At 42.0% G+C, this 23337-nt stretch overlaps 1 protein-coding gene across 2 annotated transcripts; it reads right to left on the reverse strand.

Annotated features, from left to right (window-relative positions):
• Positions 1-6276: 6276 nt before the first annotated feature.
• On the reverse strand, positions 6277-21103 carry SENP5 (SUMO specific peptidase 5). Of its 2 annotated transcripts, none has more exons than XM_009983826.2 (9): positions 20095-21103; positions 16606-16711; positions 16317-16464; positions 15638-15685; positions 13632-13709; positions 10810-10947; positions 9077-9160; positions 7639-7689; positions 6277-7552 (listed from the first exon to the last, which is right to left on the reverse strand). In XM_009983826.2, the coding sequence occupies exons 1-9, from the start codon at positions 21050-21052 to the stop codon at positions 7442-7444; spliced, it is 1722 nt and encodes a 573-aa protein (XP_009982128.1). In that variant the 5' UTR covers positions 21053-21103; the 3' UTR covers positions 6277-7441. The 2 variants fall into 2 exon arrangements, with proteins under 2 accessions (XP_009982128.1, XP_086474506.1); XM_086618380.1 differs by having other exon boundaries at positions 6277-7570.
• Between the last annotated feature and the right edge of the window lie 2234 nt (positions 21104-23337).

A 23337-nucleotide genomic window follows, 5' to 3' on the forward strand; every position in this document is an offset into this window, starting at 1 on the left:
CAACCTCAGAAATCTCATCAGCAAACTAGCCAGAATAAAAAGGATCCAAGGGCAAAGCTATCGCAGTGCAGTTCGCTTTCCGTCCACTGCGTGGATTAGCATAATTAATGAAGTATTTAGAAGCTTTTAGACTAGGAAGCAATGCCACCTAGTGAACAGGACGGCATGTGACAGGGGACATCTCTGAAGGGCTGGTCCCGGAGTGGGGTGTCCATGCAGGAAGCTCCCACTGCTGCCAAGGGGCTGGGCAGCAGAGCCGAGCAGCACATGTTCATGGCATTGGCGCAAGGACTAACCAGTATCCCACCATCTGCCCCCTAGTCTCACCAGCTACACAAACACAAGTTCAAAGACATTTTAACCGATGAATAATTTAAAGAAATACGCATTTTCAGTAGGCCTTGAAGTTAAATTTTCCTTCAACAAGACCTTTTAAAGCTGAAAAATATACGGCTCGAAAATGACAGATGGGTTTAAAATTAGAGATCAGATTATATGGGAATTTATAAAGGTATCACAGAGAAAAAGCAGCACTGAATGTTACTAAATTTAGGACAAAGCCTGAGCAGATACCAGCAACTAAACAAAAATTTCAAAAAATTCACGGCCTAGAGGCTGTCACAGCATTTGGCAGTGGCTGATGGCCACAGCACAGCTCCAACGGCCTAACAGAGGGCAATTGGTTCCCATTCCTGCTCTCAACAATTTTCCATTAAAAGATCCAAATTGTGAGCAAGTCAGACTCTCCACACAAGATATTTGATGCAGCAGGTTTTTTTGAGTTTTGGTGGTTTTTTTCCCCTCCAAACGAATTCCTGGTTTTGTTTAGTTATTTGCAAAACCATGTCAAGTTCTAAGCATACGACCACAAATCAGACAGAACTTGCTACTGATGTGGTTTCTCCCCCCTCCACCCCGCAGCATTTGCCATGGTAATAGAGAGTTATAAAAATAACAGTCGTGATCTATAGTAGGGCAGCAGTTTGATCAGACTCAAGACTCCTGGTATGCAAGACTTCTCTACCAAAAAATGTTTCGGCCAATTTGTAAAATTGATGGGACTCCAGAGTACTCGTGCCGGAGTCAAACACTTCCATGTTTGATACAGAGGGATTTTCAGTGGATCTAATGGGAGGAGGGGAGTGGGGGAGTATTTGGTTTAACATACACATTCCTTTTGCAAGTGCGGTGCAGACTTTGCTGAGAAACGTGTGAGGAGACAACCACCAATGTGGCAGGCGACACGCAACCAGAAGACATCATGGCTTGGTCAATCCATGAGCAGGGAGCCGGAGCCCACAGGAGCACAGGTGCTTTTGGTGGTCCTTGCGTGACATCTGGTGGTCAGAAAGAACCCCACGAAGAACCATCTGACTCAGGCTGCTACCCTGGGTACCCCCACAGCCACAAGAAAGGCCACGAGTGACAACCCTGCTGAGAACTTCACCAGGACCTACATGCTCAGTTCCTAATGTATGTTCTGGTAAAATGACTCAATAGCCATTTTGGGAACTGAATCTGTGTGCTCCCTGTTTTCTAAATTGCACCGATGCTCTCAAAGGACAGCCCACTCCCTTCTAAAGACTGGGCATCCTATCTGGGGACATTCAGGTGCCTACAAGAATCCCAAACGGACATAAATTTAAGGCATTGCATTTCATTAGCCTAAAGTTTTTCAGCATCTTTTAGCTATAATTATCTTCTAAAGGAAAAAAACTCCATTCATCTGAAGTGTGATCCACCAGAGGACAAAACACAAAACTCTGCCAAAAATTAAGCCCTGAAGTCTCTTTCTGCCCATTAATAGCAGCATTTAAAGATTGCCGACTTGTACTAATTGCATGAGAAACAGAAGTATTTCAGTGTGCAAAACTGAAAGCAGATCTCCAAAGACAAGTTTCCTGAGTAAGAAGGGAATATACTTATTGAAGGGAGACTTTAAAACCTCTCTGTACCTCAGGCGACTTAAAAACCAAAACCAAACCCCCACCCCTGAAACCCCCAAGAAGCCAGGAACCGAAAGGTGAGCTGGAATCGACTTAATTCCTGAGAGCCTTCGGGCAGCCCCGGTGCTTGCAGCAGAGCAGAAGCACGCTTGTCTGCTTTTCAATAGGCTGGAGCTGTCAGAGATGCTGAGGATAAATTGTCAAGCCACGACTGTCCTAAACAAACGTGATGTTCAGCTGAATGCTGCACAGGGAGTTTCTTCCTTCACTGCAGATGCTGCCTGCATTAAGTTGATCTAAAACACACAGACTCGAAGCGAGACAGTGTCCCTATGTGCAATCGTCCCTGCGGAAGGCATCTCTTCCCCACTTTTCTCTCCCGCTCATCCCAAAGGTTTCCATAAACAAGATGGCTCCTTGTCTGCATCGAGTTCATGTACCATAAACATGACCTGACCCCCATTATCCAGTTAAATATGCCTTATTTAAAGCTCAGTCTCTCCCCTGCCCTTCCTCCCACAACACATTTATCACAAGGTGGTGCAAACAGATTCCCCAATGGATTTTTGATCCCTTCTCCTCTTGGCCACTTCCCAAAGTTGCCCCAGGTAATCCAAGCACTAGGTAACGTCTGCAGCCTCATGAAAGTGCCGCGTTAGGGGAGACGGGTCACCAGCAACGCTGCAATCAAACGCAAGAATTAAGGGTGAGAACTCCTCAGAATTTCAAGCAGGAGCTGGATCTGCTTCACACATGTTCTGCATACTTGTGTTGAGAGACAACAAACCAGTTGATTTCTCAAGATATTTCACTCAGTTTGCAACAGTTTTTAGCTCTATACTTTGTAATATTACATGCTCTGAAAAGGAAATTCAATCCCCAAATCCTTCTAGTTGGTTACTCATAAAATCCATTAAGTTCAGGCACAAGCAAATCAGACTCATCTCCTTCCCTCCCAGTGCCTATTACATATAAATAGTAATTATTGTTCCTGGCAAGGCTCTAGTGTCTCTTATGATTCTGTACTTTAATGATCTGATTTCTTAGTGCTTTCTACTGAAGAATATATTTAACAAGCATCCATGTTTCCTCCTCCATGATAGGATTTTTAAATTATGAACGTAATAAAGACAATGATGTTGCCAGTCTCATGATTAATAACTTAAAGAGACATTTGCTAAGCCTTCATTTCCCCCATTATCACAAATTCACAAGCTGTATAGCTTTGTCAAATTCAGCAAAGACAAGATTTAACTCTATAGTTACACAGCTAAATCAACAAGCAATACAAGAAGGGTGTTAATTTAGTTTGATCTAGAAAAGCAATTTAAGTCCTACCTGTTCTGTTGACAGATCTGTGTTTTTTAAATGTCACCTTGGTAGAAAGTGTCTAACGCAAGATTTCCACCCTTATTTATGCAATATGTGACATCTCCAATCTTGTACGTTGTCACAGCTCAAACCACAGTAAGTTATATCACTGCGGTGCTGTGGAACAGAGAGCATCATTAGCGTACCGTTCAGAGTTATTGAATTAATCAACTGGAGAGGCTTCTCCTAATAACACAGATCCCAAAACAAGCTGCTACAAACAGTCCCTCAACCATCACATCAGTTGCTTTTACAATTAAAATGAAATCAAACCGCTGAAAGAAAACAGGGTTTATGGTAGAATTCAATTTTATTACTTCACAGGAACATGGGCTTCATTCGATGCAAGAACACACCCACAAAACGCAGTGGTCGCTTGGCAGAGTTAAGTCTATGTCACTTCCCAAGGTTTAAATTTTCACATCAACTTGAATAAACGCTACAGTAGATAGTGCCAATCAAAACTCTGAGAAAATAAAGAAAAGTTAAGCATTATGCTAGAGACTTAATACAGGCCAGCAACTCTTTGCAAGCCTGTGTGGCTCGGTTATCAGTGCAAGTGAAACGTTCAAAGCATCACCTTCACACTCAAGAGGGCCAGGTAAGAAGGGAGCAGCAGCACATTCGACAGTACCAAGGTCCAGCCTCCCTTCTGCAAGTATCTAACAGCTCAGCAATAGGTATTTCTCTACTTACCTTGCAGAATCAAGGCCACATTTTGCATTTTTTTGATTTATATCAGCTGCACAGTCATTTTAAACTATAGATTAAAGCAAACAAAATGGAAACTAATAATTTCCAATTGTGTTTAAGGTTTATTACAACTCAGGTAGCTCAAATTTGTCACACATGAGATGGAGGCTTCACCAGTTCTGGGACTATTTGTATAAATCAGCACAGTGAGACAATCTCTTTGGAACAAGTCATAAAATTTAAGCATCAGCCAAACCAGTTCAGAGTGATTTATGAAATTCTGAAGATCACATTAATGGAATTGCTAACAGCCATAACTACATCCACATAAATGTGCCTCTCATAATAAAAACACTCTACATAGTTCTGAATGTTTTAAGAACTGGTAAAATGACTACAGATTATGGAGTCTGTCTCCTTTAAGGCATCAAAGACATTCTCAAGGAGGAGTTAATTAGTCCAGTTTCACAGGATACACCATTACAGAGTCTGAAATTCTGACTGCCTGTGATTAATTTCAACCCTGCACCAACAGACTTTGCTTACATTAGCTCTGTTTTCAATTTCCCCTCCTTTTTTTTCCAAGGCCTCTCACTGGTGTGTTCACAGCTGGAGACTCAAGTGCAAGTCCTCTGTACTGCCCCATAACCAACTGGAACACTTGTCAGCAAACCTCTGGATGACAAGAAAGCACATAAGAAGTACTTTCCAACATGCATCTTTCCCCACCCTGTTCCCCAGTTCACAAGGCGGCAGATTCAAATGCAAGCCCCCCTCCCCTCAAACAGTCTGGTACACACATGCATTTCCTTCAAAGCATCCATGTTCCTGTTAAACACACCATTCACAGAAATATCGTCCTTTTCCTGATGCCACTGATGAAGTGATCACGATTAAAGACTCCTCCCAGCCTCCCATACAGAGGAAGACAGGTTCCTTCCAACCAGCAGTAGGCAACAAGTTTCAGAAAAGGACTACCTGTGGTTCACTGCTCCAACGCATTCCCATCCAATGAAAAATATCCATCAACAAGGCAACTTCCACAAAAAATAAAGGTCTTCCTTAGAGGCACTGAGTCTCCCAGGCCGATACACTGTCACAGCACATCTGTCAAGTTTTCTTAGCAAACACCTCAAGTTCTGAAAATAAAGGCAACTTGCTTATGCAGTTCCTCTTCTGTATTTCACTCCCTTTCCGCACAGAGTCTTGCTCGAGGATATAGCTTCACTTGCGTGCATCCAAAGCTGGCATTGCTTTCATGTCTCCTCCTGGCCACCCAATTCTCCCTCTTCCTTCATGCTGGTATATGCATTCAGTGACAAGCTACATTGAGGTGAAAACTCCTCTGTCCTTGGGGTGAAGAGCAGCCTTTTGGCTGAGATAGTTTTAACCCGGAGCAGTTTAGCTGGTCCCACCCCATGGCTGCATAAGCATCTGTGCCATTCATGTGATGGCAGCATGGGAAGAAGACAAGAATGGCAGCACTGGCTTACATGTTCTACCCTAGCACATAAGAATCTACATCCCAAGTTTCAATTTTCTTGGAGGTCACCCTCCACTGCTCACAGTCACTCGCCCCAAGAAGGTGCTGCTGTTTGTATCAGCAACACTTCAGGGCAACACAAAGAAACCACGTGCTGTGGGGTGCTCTGTACCACACGATGGGCAAATGTATGTTTAGCCAGCCTGGGTCTTGAGAGTCTTTCTGATTCAATAAGTTCCTTGTTTAAATTATCTAAACAAGTGCTTAAGGCCTTTATTATCTTGCTAAATTAAGCCAGTCCTTGCCAGCTGCCAACAAGTGGAAGTGGGAACACAGAAGGATACTGCAGGACTTCCTTCTCTAGCACAACGCAGTGTGTGCAAGCTTCCAGCTCCTGGCCTGACCGCGCACGGTGCTCCCTCACTTCTCCCTCACGTAATCTAGGAGGGATTTACACATGGCTTAGCTCAAGCCTGAACCAATTTGCAAGACGGGGAACTCAAAGTGGTTTTCCTCCATCAGAAGTCAGGGCTATGGACAGACACAAAGTGAAGCTGTGCAACAGATGATGTTTAGCATTGGAAATAGTTTTTCTCTGGGCTCACTCTTTTATCTGGCAGAAAAACACAGCGAAGACATTTGCTGGTGTAGCGATCCCATGCAACAGTTTCTTCAAACAAAACTAGCTCTCTTCAGCAAGGAGCACATCATAGCTTACAGATCAAGGCAAAAACTCCAAAAGTCTCAACACCCACTGCTCTCACTTATCCCTGCCCAGTGCAACAACACAGCAAAGTCCAGTGCTGGACTTGGCCTCCTGCCCCTCCGGAGCAGCATGACACAACCTCGTGTTTGTACAACACCCACCGCAAGCGCTATTATTCCCAACCAGACCCATCGGTGCTACGGAACGCAAACACAACCAGGGATGTTTGAGACAATCAAACAGCAGATGTGGCAGAGATGAATTAATTTATATTTGAACAAAGGCAAAAGGCAATGGGAGGTTAAACACGGCAAGCTTGAAGGGAATTCATTTGAAGACAGAGCTGAAGGGAGAGACGCTGAAATGGTACATTTCACTGCATATTGTGGAACTGAAAAACAACTCAAAGCCATCTGAGATTTAAATAGTTACAGCCAAGGAGCTTATCTTAGTATCTAAGTTGTGACTCTTCAGGGCCAGCTTTGTAATTCTCCTTAATAAACACTTCATGGAGACTTTTGCAGCATATAGGAACATACCATCAATCTGACTGACTGAACACCTTTGTACTTTTTATTATACAGACAAATGCTGAAGCTTTATTTGTGCAAAGGCTGCTTTTATCTATGGGGACAGGTTGATAATGACAGCTGGATAAATGTTAACAGAACAAACTTTATTAGCAACTTCAACTATTTAAAAAAGGGGTCTCCACAAATTAAACCTGTAGATGAGTTTAGTCACCCTAAAAAGTGGTAATTCAGTATTATACAGCCGCAACAGGGACAATGGAACTATCAAATAGGTTCTAACTGTTCTTTTTATGGCATTGATTTTTTTTTTATACATTCAAAGCGTTATTGCATCAGAAAACATATCATGCATCTTTATGTTTCCAGACAAATTCACCTGTATTTGTCATTCTAGCTACATCTCAAAGGTGCACCAAATCTACAGTTTTATGGTTTTAGTTGCATGCTTTGCCTATATGCATGCTGAGATAATAAATATTAAATACAGGAAAGAACATAAGAGAACCAAACTGACATTAGGAATATTTTACGGCAGCTCTGTTATGTTCTGCCAGTTAAAGAGCTTGTCAAAAAATTGAGGTAACAACAGTGGCCACACCACTCAGCTGAGAATCGCTCAAAATTCACGGAAGTTTTCAGAAATTCAAGTACACAAACACCAGCTGCAACTTGTCAGAAATGCCAGAGAAATTAGATTGGCTGCATTTTATTAGTCTATTAGCTGGCATTCACACAGCTCCTTGTAAATCCTTTTTCTCACTCGAGGCATATCTTCCTGGGAGAACTGAAAAGGCTGGTCTAAGGCGAGGCACTTGCAGTACTGAGGAAAAGGAAAAGGCTTGATTGAAAAGACATTTACTATATGAACAATACAGACCACTGATTTTTACAAAGCAGCACTCTTACCTGGAGCACAAAAACCCCACAGTCACTGTCATTTTTCTGTTGTGGAATGCACTAAAAGGAAAACATACAAGAAACAACATGTTAGATCTTTACCTATCCTTTTATTCTCTAAGTCCTGCTTAAAATCCAAAAGGAGATTTGGCGTAACGATCAGGTATCTTGTTCTCAGAGCTAGCTGTTACGCAGCGCTAGAAACTGGAGTGGTAATCACTTATTCTGATCCCAACTTTCGCAAGGTGACACTCAACACCTTGTTAGAATAACACCTAACATTTAGAAAAATATATAGTGTGGGACAGAAAACAAATGACAAATTTTTCTTTCAAGTTTATTTTCTTTTAGTGACCTACAAAGAACAGCTTCTCCATTAGTTTAAATAAATGTTTGTATAGCATTATCTGCTTTACACAGGACCAAACTATATCAGCAAAGTCACACAGGCCTAGAGGAACATTAGTCCCAGCATCCAAGCTACCAGTATGGGGTTTCCAACCCCAGCCACACCAAAGGGTTTCATACACCACATGAAGGGTGCCACACTGTCAGGCGACAGGACTGTGCGAGGCAGTCTCAAATGATAACTTTCAACCTCGTTATTTCTTCAAACATGCTCAATTTTGATACACAGAGCTAAAAAGTGTCACTCACTAGTGCTGCCATGTCTCTGGCACTTGAAGAGGAAAAGTAATTATTTTTCCTCAACTCCCAGATCTTCTACCTCACAGATTATAGGAGGACAAACTGACTGCACAAGGTGCGCATGAGTGCAGAGAGGAATCGTTTCATCATTGTATCAGCATCTATAAATAAATCTGTGCGAGGAGGGAGCTGTTGGGAGTATGTCTAGTGTGCAATGACCTGTTTTATATCTTTGGAGCCATTATGGGATGGCTACGCAAATCACACATTCCCTCATTTACACTACACACAAGTTATTCCCTTTTATTGTTGCCAGACTTTGTTTACCTGTGATCAAATGCAATGTGCCACAAACAGCCCTGGAGACCAAAGCCCTCTACCCACAGCAAATATAAAATACAGGCAGTAGCCGCATTAGCGTGTTCCTTCCTTCACCAAACCCCATCCATTTGACATAGTTCAGAACAGTCCTTTTGGGAGAAGTCAGGAAGCTGAGTCTCCAGCTCATTCAGTCCTTGACCTTGTGCCACTGTGGGCACCAGCTACAGGTTTTGCTGCACAGATGTTTAATTGCCCAGAGATTGGGCTCAGATCAGCGAGTTACCTGCAGAAAGTATTAAAGACTTGGTGAGAGCTGAATGAGCGAGAGTTCTAATTCCCACATGTAACCACCTGTGTCACTCCTACCACCCTCCTCGTGGTCAGCATAGACCAGCTTACTACTTGTAGTAGGTTTAGAAGCAGCCTCCTAAAATCTCCCAGTGAGTCAGACTCCAGGGCTCGAAGCGCTGCTGTTTACCTTTGTCACAGCAGTCTGCCAACCCTGAAGAAACTCAGGGCGATTCTTCTCTTTTGCTTCAGTCAGCAAATACTTTCGAATGTTCTTTAAAAAGGAAAGGAAAAAAAGCAACAATATTATTCACCACCTAAAGAACAGGAGAGAGACATCGACATCTTTGCTAGTACCCTTTTGGCAATGAGGACCAATTTCAGGTGAGCATTAAGCATAAGGAGCAGAGCTCAGATCTGGAGGTAAGAGATGAACTCTGGTGGGTACTGTGCCTCCTACCACGAAGGCTCATTTTGGTTTATCAAGGGGAGCTTTAGTACCCCTCAGCCCCACTGTACACTGGTATTCTTAACACTAGACCAGCTGTGGCACTCAGGCACAGAGTCAGAGTGCTCTCAGACACGCAGACACACACAGTGTAGTCTGGCACATGTTCTCTCCTGCCTTACTTGGCTGACACCAATGCCATTACATTCAATATGATAGCATTTTCCTGCCTGAATCTCAATACAAAATGCTTTAAGTTCTGCAGCTAATCAACAAAGCTCCAGGGAGAGTTTTAGTGACATACAGGAAAAAATAGTCTGACACAAGGAACCAAGATAAACGAGTCCATGGTTAAGCAAATCCTTCTACTTCTCTGTAAACAGACTGGTGGTTTACAGCACAATTTACACACACTCCAGCACACTAACATTCACCCTAGTGGGTGGATCACAGTGGAGTTTTGGGTATTGGTCCCTCTTTCCCTAGAAAAGGTAGGAATAAAAGTGTCTCATGTTTGTGAGATACTTCAGTGCAAACACCTTGCCAAATGGGAGAGGCCACACTGCAAGACTGCAGGAGACACAGTAGGGCTGCTGAGATGGATCTCTGGTTTACGCTGCAAGTTCAGAAGCTGGAGAGCATGAGGTCTCTCAATCTCAGAACAAACATTAGTTTCATCCTCAGCAAATGCCAGCAGGAAACTAGTATCTTCATTCAGAAGTCCTAGCAGGGAACTCTCCTGGGTACAATAATTGCTACTCTTCTGTAAGTCAACAACTACACAGTTAAAAGTAGAGGGCTGCTGCATCAAGCAAGCAATTAAATTGACAAAATTAGCTTTTGTAAGAGGGTCATTACAATTTGCTAGTCCCAGCAAAAACTTCCTGGCTGCTCCTTACCAGGAAGACTGATAACTTAACCCCACTGTTCAGGTTGCAGCTTCGAAAGGTTGCTGGGTTACAACCAGAGGTACACACCCCGTACCAACGCAGACAGAGGAAAACGGCAACACGCTGTTAACAGCATGGCAACACGCAAACCCCGCTGGGCAGCACCACGGCATCTTCAGTCCTGTTCTCTCACCCAGGCAACCGCCCCCAGAAAGGGTCACAATTTATCATTTCCTAAACACAAGTCTCTTAGCAGTCGAAAGAACTGCCTTTACTCTCCTGGCTAGTCTGCTTCCCTATGGCACTTGGCTTTGAGCCCTTACTTTTTGTGGGAGTGTCAAGACTCAGCCACAAAAGGTGTGCTGATTACACAGTCAGGCTAATTAGGCAATAGGCAATCTGACTTCAGCTCCTAGCTCTGGTGTGACCCTCGAGATCTGTGCTTCAGACTCCTCAGCAGGACAAGCTGATTCTCATTTCACACCCGGCAGGACAACATTTAAAATTTAAGGCTGAACAGAAAAAGGAAGAGTGGTTTGTTTAAGAAAACAGTTCAAACCTTGCAGACACAGCTGTCACTCTTACCTCTACACAAAACTTAAAATGAATGCCTTGGGAATCATAAAATGAAATAATTCGATTGGGGATGTTCACAGTAATGAGGGACCAGTGGACTTCCAGGTGAATAGGAATTAACAAGAGAGTCTTTTTGAACAAGTCCACCTGGCAAGAACAACAATACACATTAGAGACAATTCCACAGGCACAACACTGCAAAGCAAGAGATCGATCATATCTAAAACTCTCCTCCACCCCCTAAATGAAGCCGTCTTTTTCATCCACTCCCCTTCCACCACATTCCTCGTGTTTATCTCATACCCAACTTATTCACAGGCACAAAAATACAGTTACAGCCCAGAAAGTGGCTGAAGAGCATTGCACAGTACCAGAGTTAGTCCCCACTGTATTCGTGGCAAAAGCCTGCTCACATTACACTTTAACATCTGCATCGAAGTGGGATTTCTTAAGTAATGATGGTAATACAGACAAGCCTCAATGTGGGTTAGCTACGTATCTTCAGTAACGACATTCCTGCAGTATGAACACATCGATTCCTATCAGAGCTGCACTGTGGACAGGTGACAGATGAAGCAGTTGTGATTACAAACACCCCACAAAACCAGGGAGCTGGTGCAGTTTGACTCCCTCTGCCGTAACACAGGCTCTGCGACTTCTCAGAGGAAGGCAGAGCAGGAACGCACGATGCTTTGGTGAGCAGAGGAACGGAGGGGGTGAGGACAGAGCAGATTCATCCTTTCTTGAACTTCACTTTGTAGCAGATGTACCGTGGTCACAGGCAAGCAAATAGGGAGAAGGTCTTCAAGTACAGAACAAGCAGATCAGATACAACACCCCCGGTGTCTGTGTGGCAGATGAGCCCTTATGCTTTTGGAAGCCAGTCAAGCCAGGGCCTTTCATGATTTTCTTTCTTCCAGTGACTCTTGAAACACTTGTCTAATTGCTGGTTTTTTTGTGGTACAGTCCAGAAAATAAGCAAAAATAGAATACTGAACTAAAGGAACTCATCTTGTGGAAAGATTTTTATGTTGTTTTGTTGTGTTTTTTTTTATAAACTGTGCAATTAAAACAGTACATAATTGCTGCACTACTGGTACAGGCAGGTCATTTGCAGGAAAGAAAAGTGTATTTTTCCAGTATCAGTGGGAAGCTGAAGGTACACAAAGATCTGAGCATTCACAGCAGTTATCAGTCGAGCCTTGCTCACAACAGTACTCTGATTGTCACAAGCATCAACCATCCCTCCCTCCCACCTGCAAAAATTCCTGACCAGATCACAGCAGAACTGCTACACAATGATCCGTCGTTCTTGGACAGAAGCAAAGAGATGTCAGCCAGCAGCAAGCTGAGCCCACAAAGGAAAACTGGAATAAGATAAATGAACTACACCTTCTGTGATGTCCAGCAACAGCAGAGCCCTGCTAAACTCAGGGTCCTCATGTGACCCGAGTCGTGGGATTGCTGCAGGCATGCAAACCTGGAGCAGAAACGTGGAAAAGAGGCAGCCAAAAGCTGGAAGGGTCTTTAGTTAAGACCTGGTGTACAGAAAGAACGGTGGCAACCTAGATTTGCTTTACGGAGACAGTGCAGAGTCAGCTAGCTGACATGACAGCGGATCAGAGCGGGAATGCCAATCTGATCGGTGGCCAGACGGGAGAGACAAACAGGAGCTCTGAAATCACTGCAGCCAGAGGCAGAGGAGCATGTCCTTCTAGGCTTTGGCCTCCTGCATCCCAGGAGAACACACTTCTAAAATCTGGTACAATACTCTGGTGTGCTTAAAAAGCAGAAACAAGTTCCCCTTAATTGCATGTTGCAGGACAAAGCAGTCTACTGAATCCTTCCAATAGAAACTGCTTAGTTCTCATCCTTGGTTTAGAGATTCTTCAGGAATTTAAGTGCAAAAGTCTAAACAACTGTCCTGCTCTCATCTGGTCCCTTCTCAACAGCAACAGGAATACAGGTTCTGCTTTCAGAACCTACCTTTACTTTTGGGGTTTTTGCAAAACTTGGGTTGATGAAGAACATTTTTTTTTTTTTAAATCTGGTAATGTTAAGCAGCAATATTCAGTCTCTCTTTAAAGAGATTTTAATAAATTATATGAACAGATTTTATATTTGGATAATGAGTTCATCTCTAGCATTTCACAGATGTGTGCTATTTAAGTGCTTCTGCAGAAAGATCGTAACATTCAAACATGGTCCTTGATTAGTCTTGCCTCATCTCCCATATTAGAAAGGACAAATGTTCACAGAAAAGAAAAAAAAGAGCACTGCTCTTTGTATTAGCTACGTCAGAAAATATCACAACCCATGATCTGGTACGGGTTCTGGAAAGCGAGGTGAATTCTGTTCTTGTCATGTGAACAAACGGTTTGGCTTATTAACTATGGGTCTCTAATTTCTGCTTTCTAGTACCTGTATATGTTACTCTGGAATAATAATTTGATTTGTATCAAACAATCCCAGTTTGAGACAAAAGGAAGAAGCAGAATTAAGTCTGCTCTCCTGTAGATCAGTGTACCTGGCACTGTCAGGAGCAGTAAGAGACATTTCTTGCAGCTAAATTAACAGCCTACATGAACATACACAAAGAGATAACCTACCACTGAAGACGAGGCCACGCACTTTTGAAAGTACATTTTCACAACATAACCATGCTAACTTGAACAACGCCACCCTACTATTTTTATTAACCTCTCCCCACTTTATATAGTTCCTTTGCAAACCCATCCTTTGCAGATAACACATTGTAACCCGGTTTCAAGCTAGTGATTCAGCCCAGCCCAGAAGAAGCAGAGCACTGAAGACATGGAGCTAAAGGATACCTTTTTAGTCCATCGTTTTACCCCATTATATCCTTTGGTTACGAGCTGTCTATGAAAAAAGCTGTTAAAGAAATGAACCTAAAAAAAGAGAGAGAGGAGGAATGAGCACAGAAATCTTCATGCACAGTCATTCCCCTCCCCCCAGGATAATTTATACAAAACAACTTGTAATGAGGCAATATTTAATGCAGGTTTAGAAACAGAACCCCAGTAGGGACAAACAGAGGCTTTGCCAAGCCTAAACTATTGCTGTTCTTCAGCAAACAAATACAGCAAGCCTTATTTCCCTATAATATACGATGGGAGCCACTGCAGCATTTATATTTACACTTTTGTATCTCCAGGCGTATCAAGTTTAATTTTTTGTTGGGGATGGACTTGGGAGGAAAAACATCAGGATAAGGAGTTAACAGTTTTTGTTGTTCTCTACAGGGATTAAGGAAGAGAACACTGGACTGGCAAAGTGGGGATGGTGGAGAAGGGAGTAACTTCTGGTTTCAGTTGCTGGAAGCTCTGAGACTCAAAAAAAAAAATCAAAACATTTATGAGATTTAATCCAACAACACAGTCATTTGTATTCAACTACTATGACCAGCTCCAGACAAAAACAATATTCTATTTAAAAGCATTTTTAAGTTATGCCACATCCATTTTGTAACTAAAACCCTAGATTTATGGCAAAAAATATAGGCTTATGTTAGAAAAAATTATTTAGCTCCAGGTTAACACTATTATTGCCTGTGCTTAGCTTCTTGCAATTACAGGAACAGATTAATACAAATAGAAATCTGCAACATCTGTTTTTAATAATTCTGCTAGTGTAGAGGTTGTAGAAGGCTTGAGTTATTACTTGAAAAAAAAAAGTTAGAAAATTCAGCATCTGAAAACACAGTCTAACACCCATTAGCTATGCCAACAGACTTCAAAACCACATTCTGAGGTACCAGCACAAGATCTCCCACGAGGATTTCAATTATGCACTATGAAGAAAAAGCAGACACAAGCAAACAGATACAATCTCCAATACCACAACCCTAGCACACACTCAGGAAGTACAGAGAATACTAATGAAGAATCACCATTACCACCAATCAAAGCAACAACGCTCGCTCTTCCGAGCTTGAAGATTTTAAGAGTTACGTTCTGCAGAGCTCATCTCAAAATGGCTTTGTTTGGTTCTTCCTTTGTGGTTTCACCTGAAAATTGTTCAGCTCTACTAGTAAACAGATGGCTTTTTATAATTGCCACTGCTGCAAGTTTAGCCACTGAAGGGGGGGGTGTTTTCTTGATTAATTTTTTTTTCCCTTTTTTTTTTTTTCTTTTTTCAACTGCCACCAACAGTTGGACACTGCAGTCAGAAAGCTGTAAGCATTCTGTTGGGGATGCACACACCGAAGGGAGCCCTGCAGAGTCAACACTGCTGAGGAACCAAGCAGCTCTGCATCAGTTCACGTTCGCCAGGCAGGCAGCTGACACAGTTTGAGCTGCCACAGCCCCCCTCAGCTGCGAGGTGGGCGGGGGGGTGAGTGCAAACAGCACATGTGCATGGTTCAGATGCTACCATTCATGGTTTGTCATCTCAGCAGAAATCTATCTTCATCAGAAATTTCAGCTGAAATACCAGACTGGTGAGCAAGGGCACAGATAAAAGCAGTTTAGAAGCAGATAGACTGGAGACAAAACCTCTGGGGGAGAAAGGAGAGTGGGATGGGTGAAAACAAGGCACCTGTCTTCTACGGGTGCATCAGTAACATCAGGCTACCACAGAGACCACATGCAGAGCTAATCCAATAAGTTCCTGAAACAAGAGCAACAGCACTGAAAACTGTATTTTAGCACTGGAAAGGAAGACAATTCGAGCAGCGGATAGCAACAAATTACAGTGGAACCACTCAGAATATGATTGAGCTAAATCTCAATTCTGTATCTGAAATATTCCATGTTTCACCCTTTGCTCTCAATAGCTCATTAGATACATTTGCATAATAATTAAAAAAACACCTCACCTTTTCAGGGACTGCATCCATTATGAGCTCACCATACATGTTAATTATCTGTAAGAGTGAGTAAATATTTGAATATATACAGAATAAATTTGTAAAACCCATATTCATAAGTTCCATAAAACATAGGACCCTTCACACTTAAAACAGCAATAAGGAGGTGAGCAAGTATAGTAACATTTTGCTGTAGCCTGAAGGACAAGCGCTCTGGAACTAATAGTGGTCAGCCCAGAGAGAGACTGTAACTGGCTGCTTGAAGTCTACCTCAATCTGAAATGCAGTTTAATTTAATTTAAGTCTACTGGTGCATGCCCTGGGCACTGCAGCCTAATTCTTTTGGCTGTGGGCCACAATCTGCTGCTTCACATTGCTGTTCTCATCATCTGCTCAAGCTTGGGGATGGGGGGAGATGCTAAAACCTGTATGAGTAGCCACTGTTTTCTCAAAATACTGCAATATCATTTCTTCTAAAGGAAACAGTTTAGTTTTGACACCTCCCGTCTTCCAGACTTGTAACCACTATCATTGCACCTGCCATGGTAAAAGTTGCTTACCACTTCTTCTACTTCTCAAGTGTAAAGGATAGTTCACCTACAATGTAGCAGAAGGTGAACAACTGATATCCTAGTATAAAAGGGCTAAAAAGGAGTAAGGAAACACATAAACACCAAGCATCTCTGACCTGATCATTCAGCCAGTTCTGGCCTTCCAGTGTAGCCAAATCATCCATATCTAGCATGTGCTTATTATAGAAGACCCGGAAATTGCAAGTGGAGGTTTTTGGATGTTTTTCCCGATACTTCATGATTTCCCTGGTGATAAACGGTTTTCTAAAACAGGATTGAAAAGGTAGAAAAAAAATAAGTCAAGGTCATATTAAACGGACTTCTGTTCTGTTAGGTGTGGAGTGCGCAGTAGCAACACAGGCAATTTGCCCTTTACAAAGTCCAGAATTTGATACTGCTACACACCTATGGGAGAAATCTTCATTAAAGACTTCTTTTAATCTTCCCATGACATCTTTTTCACAGAGTGGAACTAAACTGCCATATTTCTTCATAACTTCATCTAGGAATCCTTTAAATATACCAGAAAAATGAAAGTGCAAACATGTAAAAAAACCTCTGAGTTCAGCAGTCCAATAAAGCAGTCATTTCTTCCGAGTATGAGCAGCAATCGTTCTGCACCCAACCAACACACAGCACCACACATGGCACGTACATATTTAAGAAAAACTACGCTCAAATTGGTAACATTAAATAAAAGTGGGGGTAGGAGAAGGAGGACAAAAATAAAAAAGCAGGAATCTGATCACTCAGCTTTACAGGATCGGACCCCATTCTTGCATATACACATATATCTACATGAAACTAATTATACCAGTGCTACAAGAAGAATCCACACCCCTGCGTGTTTCAATTAGCATCTTAAACAATTTTACTGCAACATGAAAAGCCATCAGTTTCTGCAACAATTTTCACTGAAAACCCAGTATCTTGTCCTTATAGTATGCAGAATTACTTGCCTCAGATGTAAGCAGCCCTGGCTGGCAAAGTGTTTGCAGTCTGTCCAGTTTCTCTGCTGCCACCACAGCAAAGGGCAGAGACACCAGACAGACTCAGCAAGTTTATCTCGGTCACCCCAGTGTCCTAGGGACGGCATTTAAGGTGACACGGACAGCCACAGCAGTCTGCCATTGCCTGGGAAAGCACTGGGCAACCGTAATGCCAGAAACAAAAGATATTAACTAGAAAGTACTGAAGAGATGAATGCTGGAGGAATTAGAGAATCCAGGAAATAGATTTTTTTTCTTTTTTCCCTCAGACACAAGACTGGAACAGTGGAGACACAAAGCCTATCCAAGTATCCAAAACCACTTTGAGAACGAAAGAGAATGGAAAACAGGATTTCAACACTTGCTAGTGAATGAGAGAAAAAAGACCAAGTTGTCCAGCTTTCTGAAAATGAGTTTTCAAGTGCAGCAGAAAATACGTGTTCTGTGTACAGAAAGCTGAATCCAAGATCAGAGTTCAGGGAAATTGCATTAACCCCAACTCCAGGACTCTTCTCAGGCCTGGGTGCAATGGCAGTATCACCAGACAGTGCAGTGTATGTTTAGCTCTCTCCTTACTAAGGCTTTAACAATATTTCCTGGAAACTTTCAGAGATCAGGATGGAAAAAAGCAAGACAAGAGAAACATCTGACAGAAAAGTGCCAGAACAACAGCAGTAAATAATAAAACACGGAAGGAGAGAGACCAAGAACAAAACAGTGAGATGAGAAAAGCAGTGAAGATATAGCAAGAAGTACACTTGGATGTGCAACAGAAGGAAGGGAGAATTGGAGAGCGAGATCAGACAACAAGGAAGAATTCTTCACAGGAAGATATCCTTCCTTGCAACTCTGCCACACACTTGCCTAACGACTTTTATCCCTCACATCTTAGTAGACTGTGCCAGGGAGGATATTTCTCATTCTGGCTAGAAGTGTAGGTAGAAGATGTATGGGGATGTAAGTGTACCTTATTATCTTTTAATATATAATTAAAAAAAAATTGTATTCATACACACAGAGGAAGGATTGTTCTTGTAGTTACAACTAACAGCAGCAGAGCTCCAAGAGACCTCTGCTAGACTCTGACCTCACTTGGGCTGGTGTAACTCAAGGAGGAAAACACCAAGTTCAGCTCTGGTGCAAGATCAGACATCCATCACGAACAGGATTTATCATGGAGCTCTGTTTGACACCTAATAGCCCATCAGAATGCATTAACTATTGCAGCCCATTAACATCTAAGGTTCAGCTGCTGCAGAGAAATTTAAAACCCAGGAGCATCCGTAACACTTACATCTCCTTCATGCATCTACTGTAGCAACTCTTGCCAGGTTAGTGATATCTTTTAGGGTGCAGTTAATTATTAACAACACTCCTAAACAGACAAGAACTTCTGTCCATAGTTACACCAAAATTAAAATTCTTTTTTACAGCTTTTCAGCTGGAAAAACTCAGAAGCGCAATACTGTCAGCATGAGTGTGTATGCAGTATAGCCTTGGCTTCGGTTCTCAGAGAGGAAACCTCAACTCTGAATAAAATGGAAACTGGTCTCACCTACTTTCATTCAGAAGCTAGGTAAAATTCTCTCAAAATTGTCAAGTATGGGAAAGTCTAGTGCATTTGCTGTCGTTTTAATTTTACTTTAAGTTCTTCTGGCCTCCCATGAACAAGAACATGACTGTCCAACAGACCACAAAACTTTAACCTTCGCCATCCTGATACAATCTTGGTTCTTGTCTGTTACAGAACAATTATGTCTCTTATTCTGCTGGACAAACTTTAAAACTCCATTGCAGAAGTGGTCTGTTCACTGTGGTACCGCAGTTTCTCTCAGTTTGGTCCTTGCTGGCTCACGTAAAACCAGGCAGAGAAACATCCCACACTAACTTGTGGATATGGAAAGCTGAATCATCTTTTGAGGTTCAATGTCTCCTTCTTCAAGTTTTGCTTTAGAGGTTCAATTGCAAAATTGAAGGACAAGAAGGCGGGCGGGAAAATCAGAGCATGTCAAACTTCAAACAATCCCTTTAACACTAGTTGACACCAGCTTCAAGTTTATGGGAATCTATGAAGCCAGTTTCTCCCAAGGAAGACTTCAGTTATCAGAACACCACTGAACTTGAACACAATATTACTGGTAGTAGGTGGCAGCATATTAGCTTACTGCTCCTTACTTTGTATATAGTATGCTGCTATACATAAGACACCGATTACTATTTTTACCGTGTTCCTCTTTAGAGAGACTATCAAATACTGCACGCTCAGCATTGAGTAAAAAGATCCCAAAGCCTTTTTGCCGAACCTGTTAAGACTAGTCTTGCCTTTTTAAAAAATATTGCCTAATAAGATTCATTAAGCCTACTTTATGACAATTGTAGAGAAAACTAAGTGACAATGAACAATATTTGGCTATTAAAATCTGAGATTCATTAAGTGATTTAGTTTCAGTCTAAGACAGAGCAAGAGAAGAGAGGATAAGGCTGGAAGGAAGTATTAGAACACTAAGGATTTTCAACAATCAAGTTAAGAGTAATAATAGTCAAACATTTAAAAAAATTGGAAGTTTTAACCCCATATAATCTTCTGAAACGACACGATAAAAGACATTTAAAATGTCTATCAACAGTTTTCCACTAAGATTCCAATTAAATTACATTGCATTCTCTAAAACAAAAGCAGTAGAGGCACCATTCAACTATCCCTCAACATAGCTTGTCAGATAAGCATTGATTTGTCCTTCCTTCATGCAGCTCTCTGCAGCCTCATTTCATTAAGTGTTATGCTACGCGCCCTTCACAATAAGAAATCATTTTAATAAAGGAATTAACACAACATGCAAACTCCATGATACATCCAGCAGTTTTCAGGAACTCCTGGAAGCCCTAAGATATGTAAAAGGTATACCACAAAGCCACGTTGCCAACTGCTCGTCAGCCACCCGGGAGACTTTCTGATTGTTCCTCTTGCCACCCTTCCGAGTTCCTGATTTTAGTCCTGTGCTTTCTGGTGAAGGCTCCTCAAGAGGACTTTTACAGTAAGGGTGATCTAGTAACTTTGCGCTAAAAATGTCCAGGTTTAAGGAGCCCTCTACTTCCATTCGGCTAGAGCTGTCCTCATTTTGTGCCAGCTCCATGGTTAAAGGTCCATTTGCAAAATTATCATTGACATCAGAATCCTGCAAGGAGGATTGCAACAGCATCATTCCATCTACACCCATAACCTCATTAGAGTCTGCATCTTCTTGACCTGAAACAGCAATTTGTTTTCCCGTCACAGAGACAAAAATGTCAGAGCAATGATCCTCTGTCAGAGTCCCGTTGGTCTCCACCTCGTGCGAGGTCTCGGCCTCCAGAGAAGTTCTAGCATCCAGTTCTGGCGGGACAGCATCTGCACCGCCATCCTGCCGTCCGGATTCTGGCTCCTCTGAACACGGCTCAGCACACAGCAAAGCATCCTGCGTACAGCAGATCTCAGGTGCACATGCTTTGTTCTCCTCACCTAAAGATTTGGGTGTATTATTGTTCATATCTGATAAGCTGTACTGGTTCCAAAGATGGTTACTTTTAGATTTCCAGTAGGAAAGCCAATTACACAATCCACTTTCAAAACCCCACTGGAGCGTCTCTTGATGGTCCCTTGTAACTTTCTTCGCCCACCTTGGCTTGATTTTTCTCAATTTGCAGGTTTTGCCTCTCGCTCGAAGTTCCAGGGATTTTATAATTCTATACCGAAACCTAACCATAGAAAGTTTCTTATGCATCATAAATAAAGATCTCTTTTTTACAGTATGATGATTAAATTTGGACCTCTTTATAGTTGTCAAGGGGCCACAAGTTTCATTCCACTCCTTTTGCAACAGCATTTCCTTTTATAGTTGTGTAAAACTACTAGGACTGTGTTGCCCTCACCATTATTGATCTCCTCCCCGCTATATACAAAACCACCTTTCTTTACAGGTAAGGCAGCACCGCCCGGCGTACCACATGAGACATAATGGATATTGCCAGAGATGCAATTAAGAACAGCAACAGTTTCAAATTCTTCATTCAAGGGGTCTCCACTCTGAAAGGATTCATTGTTGAATTTTCTTACTGCTTCTACAGATGAGCTTTTGGCTTTGTGATAGGGACAGGATCTTTCCGCTCTCTGTAGTTTTGTAAGGAAAGCTGTATGGTTCAACAGTAAGTTTTTGATGGGTTTCTGCATTTAGAGGCACACCAGGAGTCCACCTGCTTTGGAGCTCGAGTGTCTTCCTTCTGCACTGCAGTCTTCTGTACAGTTTGTTGTGATTTAAGCTCACAATTAGCTGAGCACTCCGTCTTTTCTTCTTAGCTAGGAAAAATTGCTTTTGGAAGCAGGATTTCCCAAGCTCCCCAAATCCAGTGGTCCATCTTCTAGACAGGGCCAGCAACTGACTTCTTTTCCTAAGCAAATGTCTTCTACGGTTTTTCATTTTTCTGCTGCATTATGATCTTGAAAAACAGCTGGAAGAATAAGGGAAATGAATTCAGAGTTATCTGGACTGTAACATAATAGCAAAACACTAAGTCACATTCCTCCGGCAACATGCCTATCTAAAATTCCACCCGTCCTCCAAATACAATCCCACATTCCCTAGGATGTTCTCACTTGCATCAAAAAGAAAAAGAAGCAATAGTTGCAATGGCTCCATGTGTAATCAGGCTCTTCTTATTTACCTTCCCTTGAGGTAAAGCAATAAACAGACAATCCCCATCCAGCCCTCGCTCCCTCTATGCAATTTCTGGCACTCTAGCCTGAGGTTAAATCTCTCTCAATACCCACGTTGTAGAGCAAGCATGGTTACCTGGCTTGCCTCAAAAGGCTTTTGAAAAACAAAAGTTTGAAGTCCAAGTTAGTCAACAAGCATGTGCAGGTACCTGATTTCATCAGCACTGTACAAAGTGAACGCTCATTTTGGTGCAATAAATGTTAGCAGGCATTAGTGTGCATGTCTAACAGTGTCTGAAGACACTTCACATGCTCACAGGAATTCTTCCTTTAAAGGAACACCAATGCACATACTACCATAGAAATTGCGTTTCTCTGACTAGATAAAGAATGGCACAGCTTACTCTGTGAAGGGGTTCCCCTAGACTTACTGTAACAGCTCAGTCCATATAAAAACACCACCATCAGCTTCTAGAGTCAGTGTTTATCTTTGCATTAACAAAGCAATGTCAATGCAGGACAGCAGATAATCACCTTAAAAATCCCTTTCCCCACTAAAAGTCTGCATCCCAAAGCGTGCAATAAGGATGTATCTGAGACTACACAGAGTATAAAGCCTGCTCAGTAATATCTATTAATCTTCACTACATAACTAAAAATATTAATTCAAAGGCAGAAGAATCCAGAAACACAAGGGGAAGGCATCAGCCACACACACAGCATAGAATGTTTCATGCAAATTATCCCAGCCTCACAAAGTACATCATATCCTGTATTTTACAACAGTTTTATTCTTCTCAAATTCAGAAATGGACTTTGAACCACTCCTCTATCCAACTGATTCTCACTTACAGACTATTATAACAAATGTTCCCTTAGCCACATCTGCACCTAGCAGTACACACAGGCATCACCAAGTTGAAAATAAAGGAGCCTATAAATGGAAATAAAAAATTAACAATTGGACTTTAAAGGCAAATATGAATGCTAGACACCTGCAAAAACAGGTATTTAAAGTCTGACTTAAGAAGCTCTCCTGCATTTTTCACTCTACTCATCTTAAATGTAAACAGCAGGTGGCTTTTTTTTTTTTTTGTGGAGGAGTGAAAGGGGAGTAGAAATGCAGAGAGGATGAGGAATATCATTTAGCACTCAGGTAAGGTATTCTCACTATATAGAAAACAGTCCAGAGTTCACTACCTACAACTTAGAAAGGAACCCGGCTACCTCCACTGACAGAGAAGTACAAGACAGCACAGCTTAGCAGCACGAGCACTGCAATAGGGCCTAGCTCCTCTGTAACCCTCTACTAGTCACCATGCAACCTAGTTACCACAAAAATCAGGACATAACATCTCATCATGTCAATTTTCTCACACTTGCTCTTCTAGCACTTACATATTTCTCTACACGAGATCCAGTTTATGACTGCTTTTATGCTACAAATTCCATGTCTTT

Source organism: Tauraco erythrolophus, chromosome 11 (assembly GCF_009769465.1).
Source record: "Tauraco erythrolophus isolate bTauEry1 chromosome 11, bTauEry1.pri, whole genome shotgun sequence".
NCBI lineage: Eukaryota > Metazoa > Chordata > Aves > Musophagiformes > Musophagidae > Tauraco > Tauraco erythrolophus.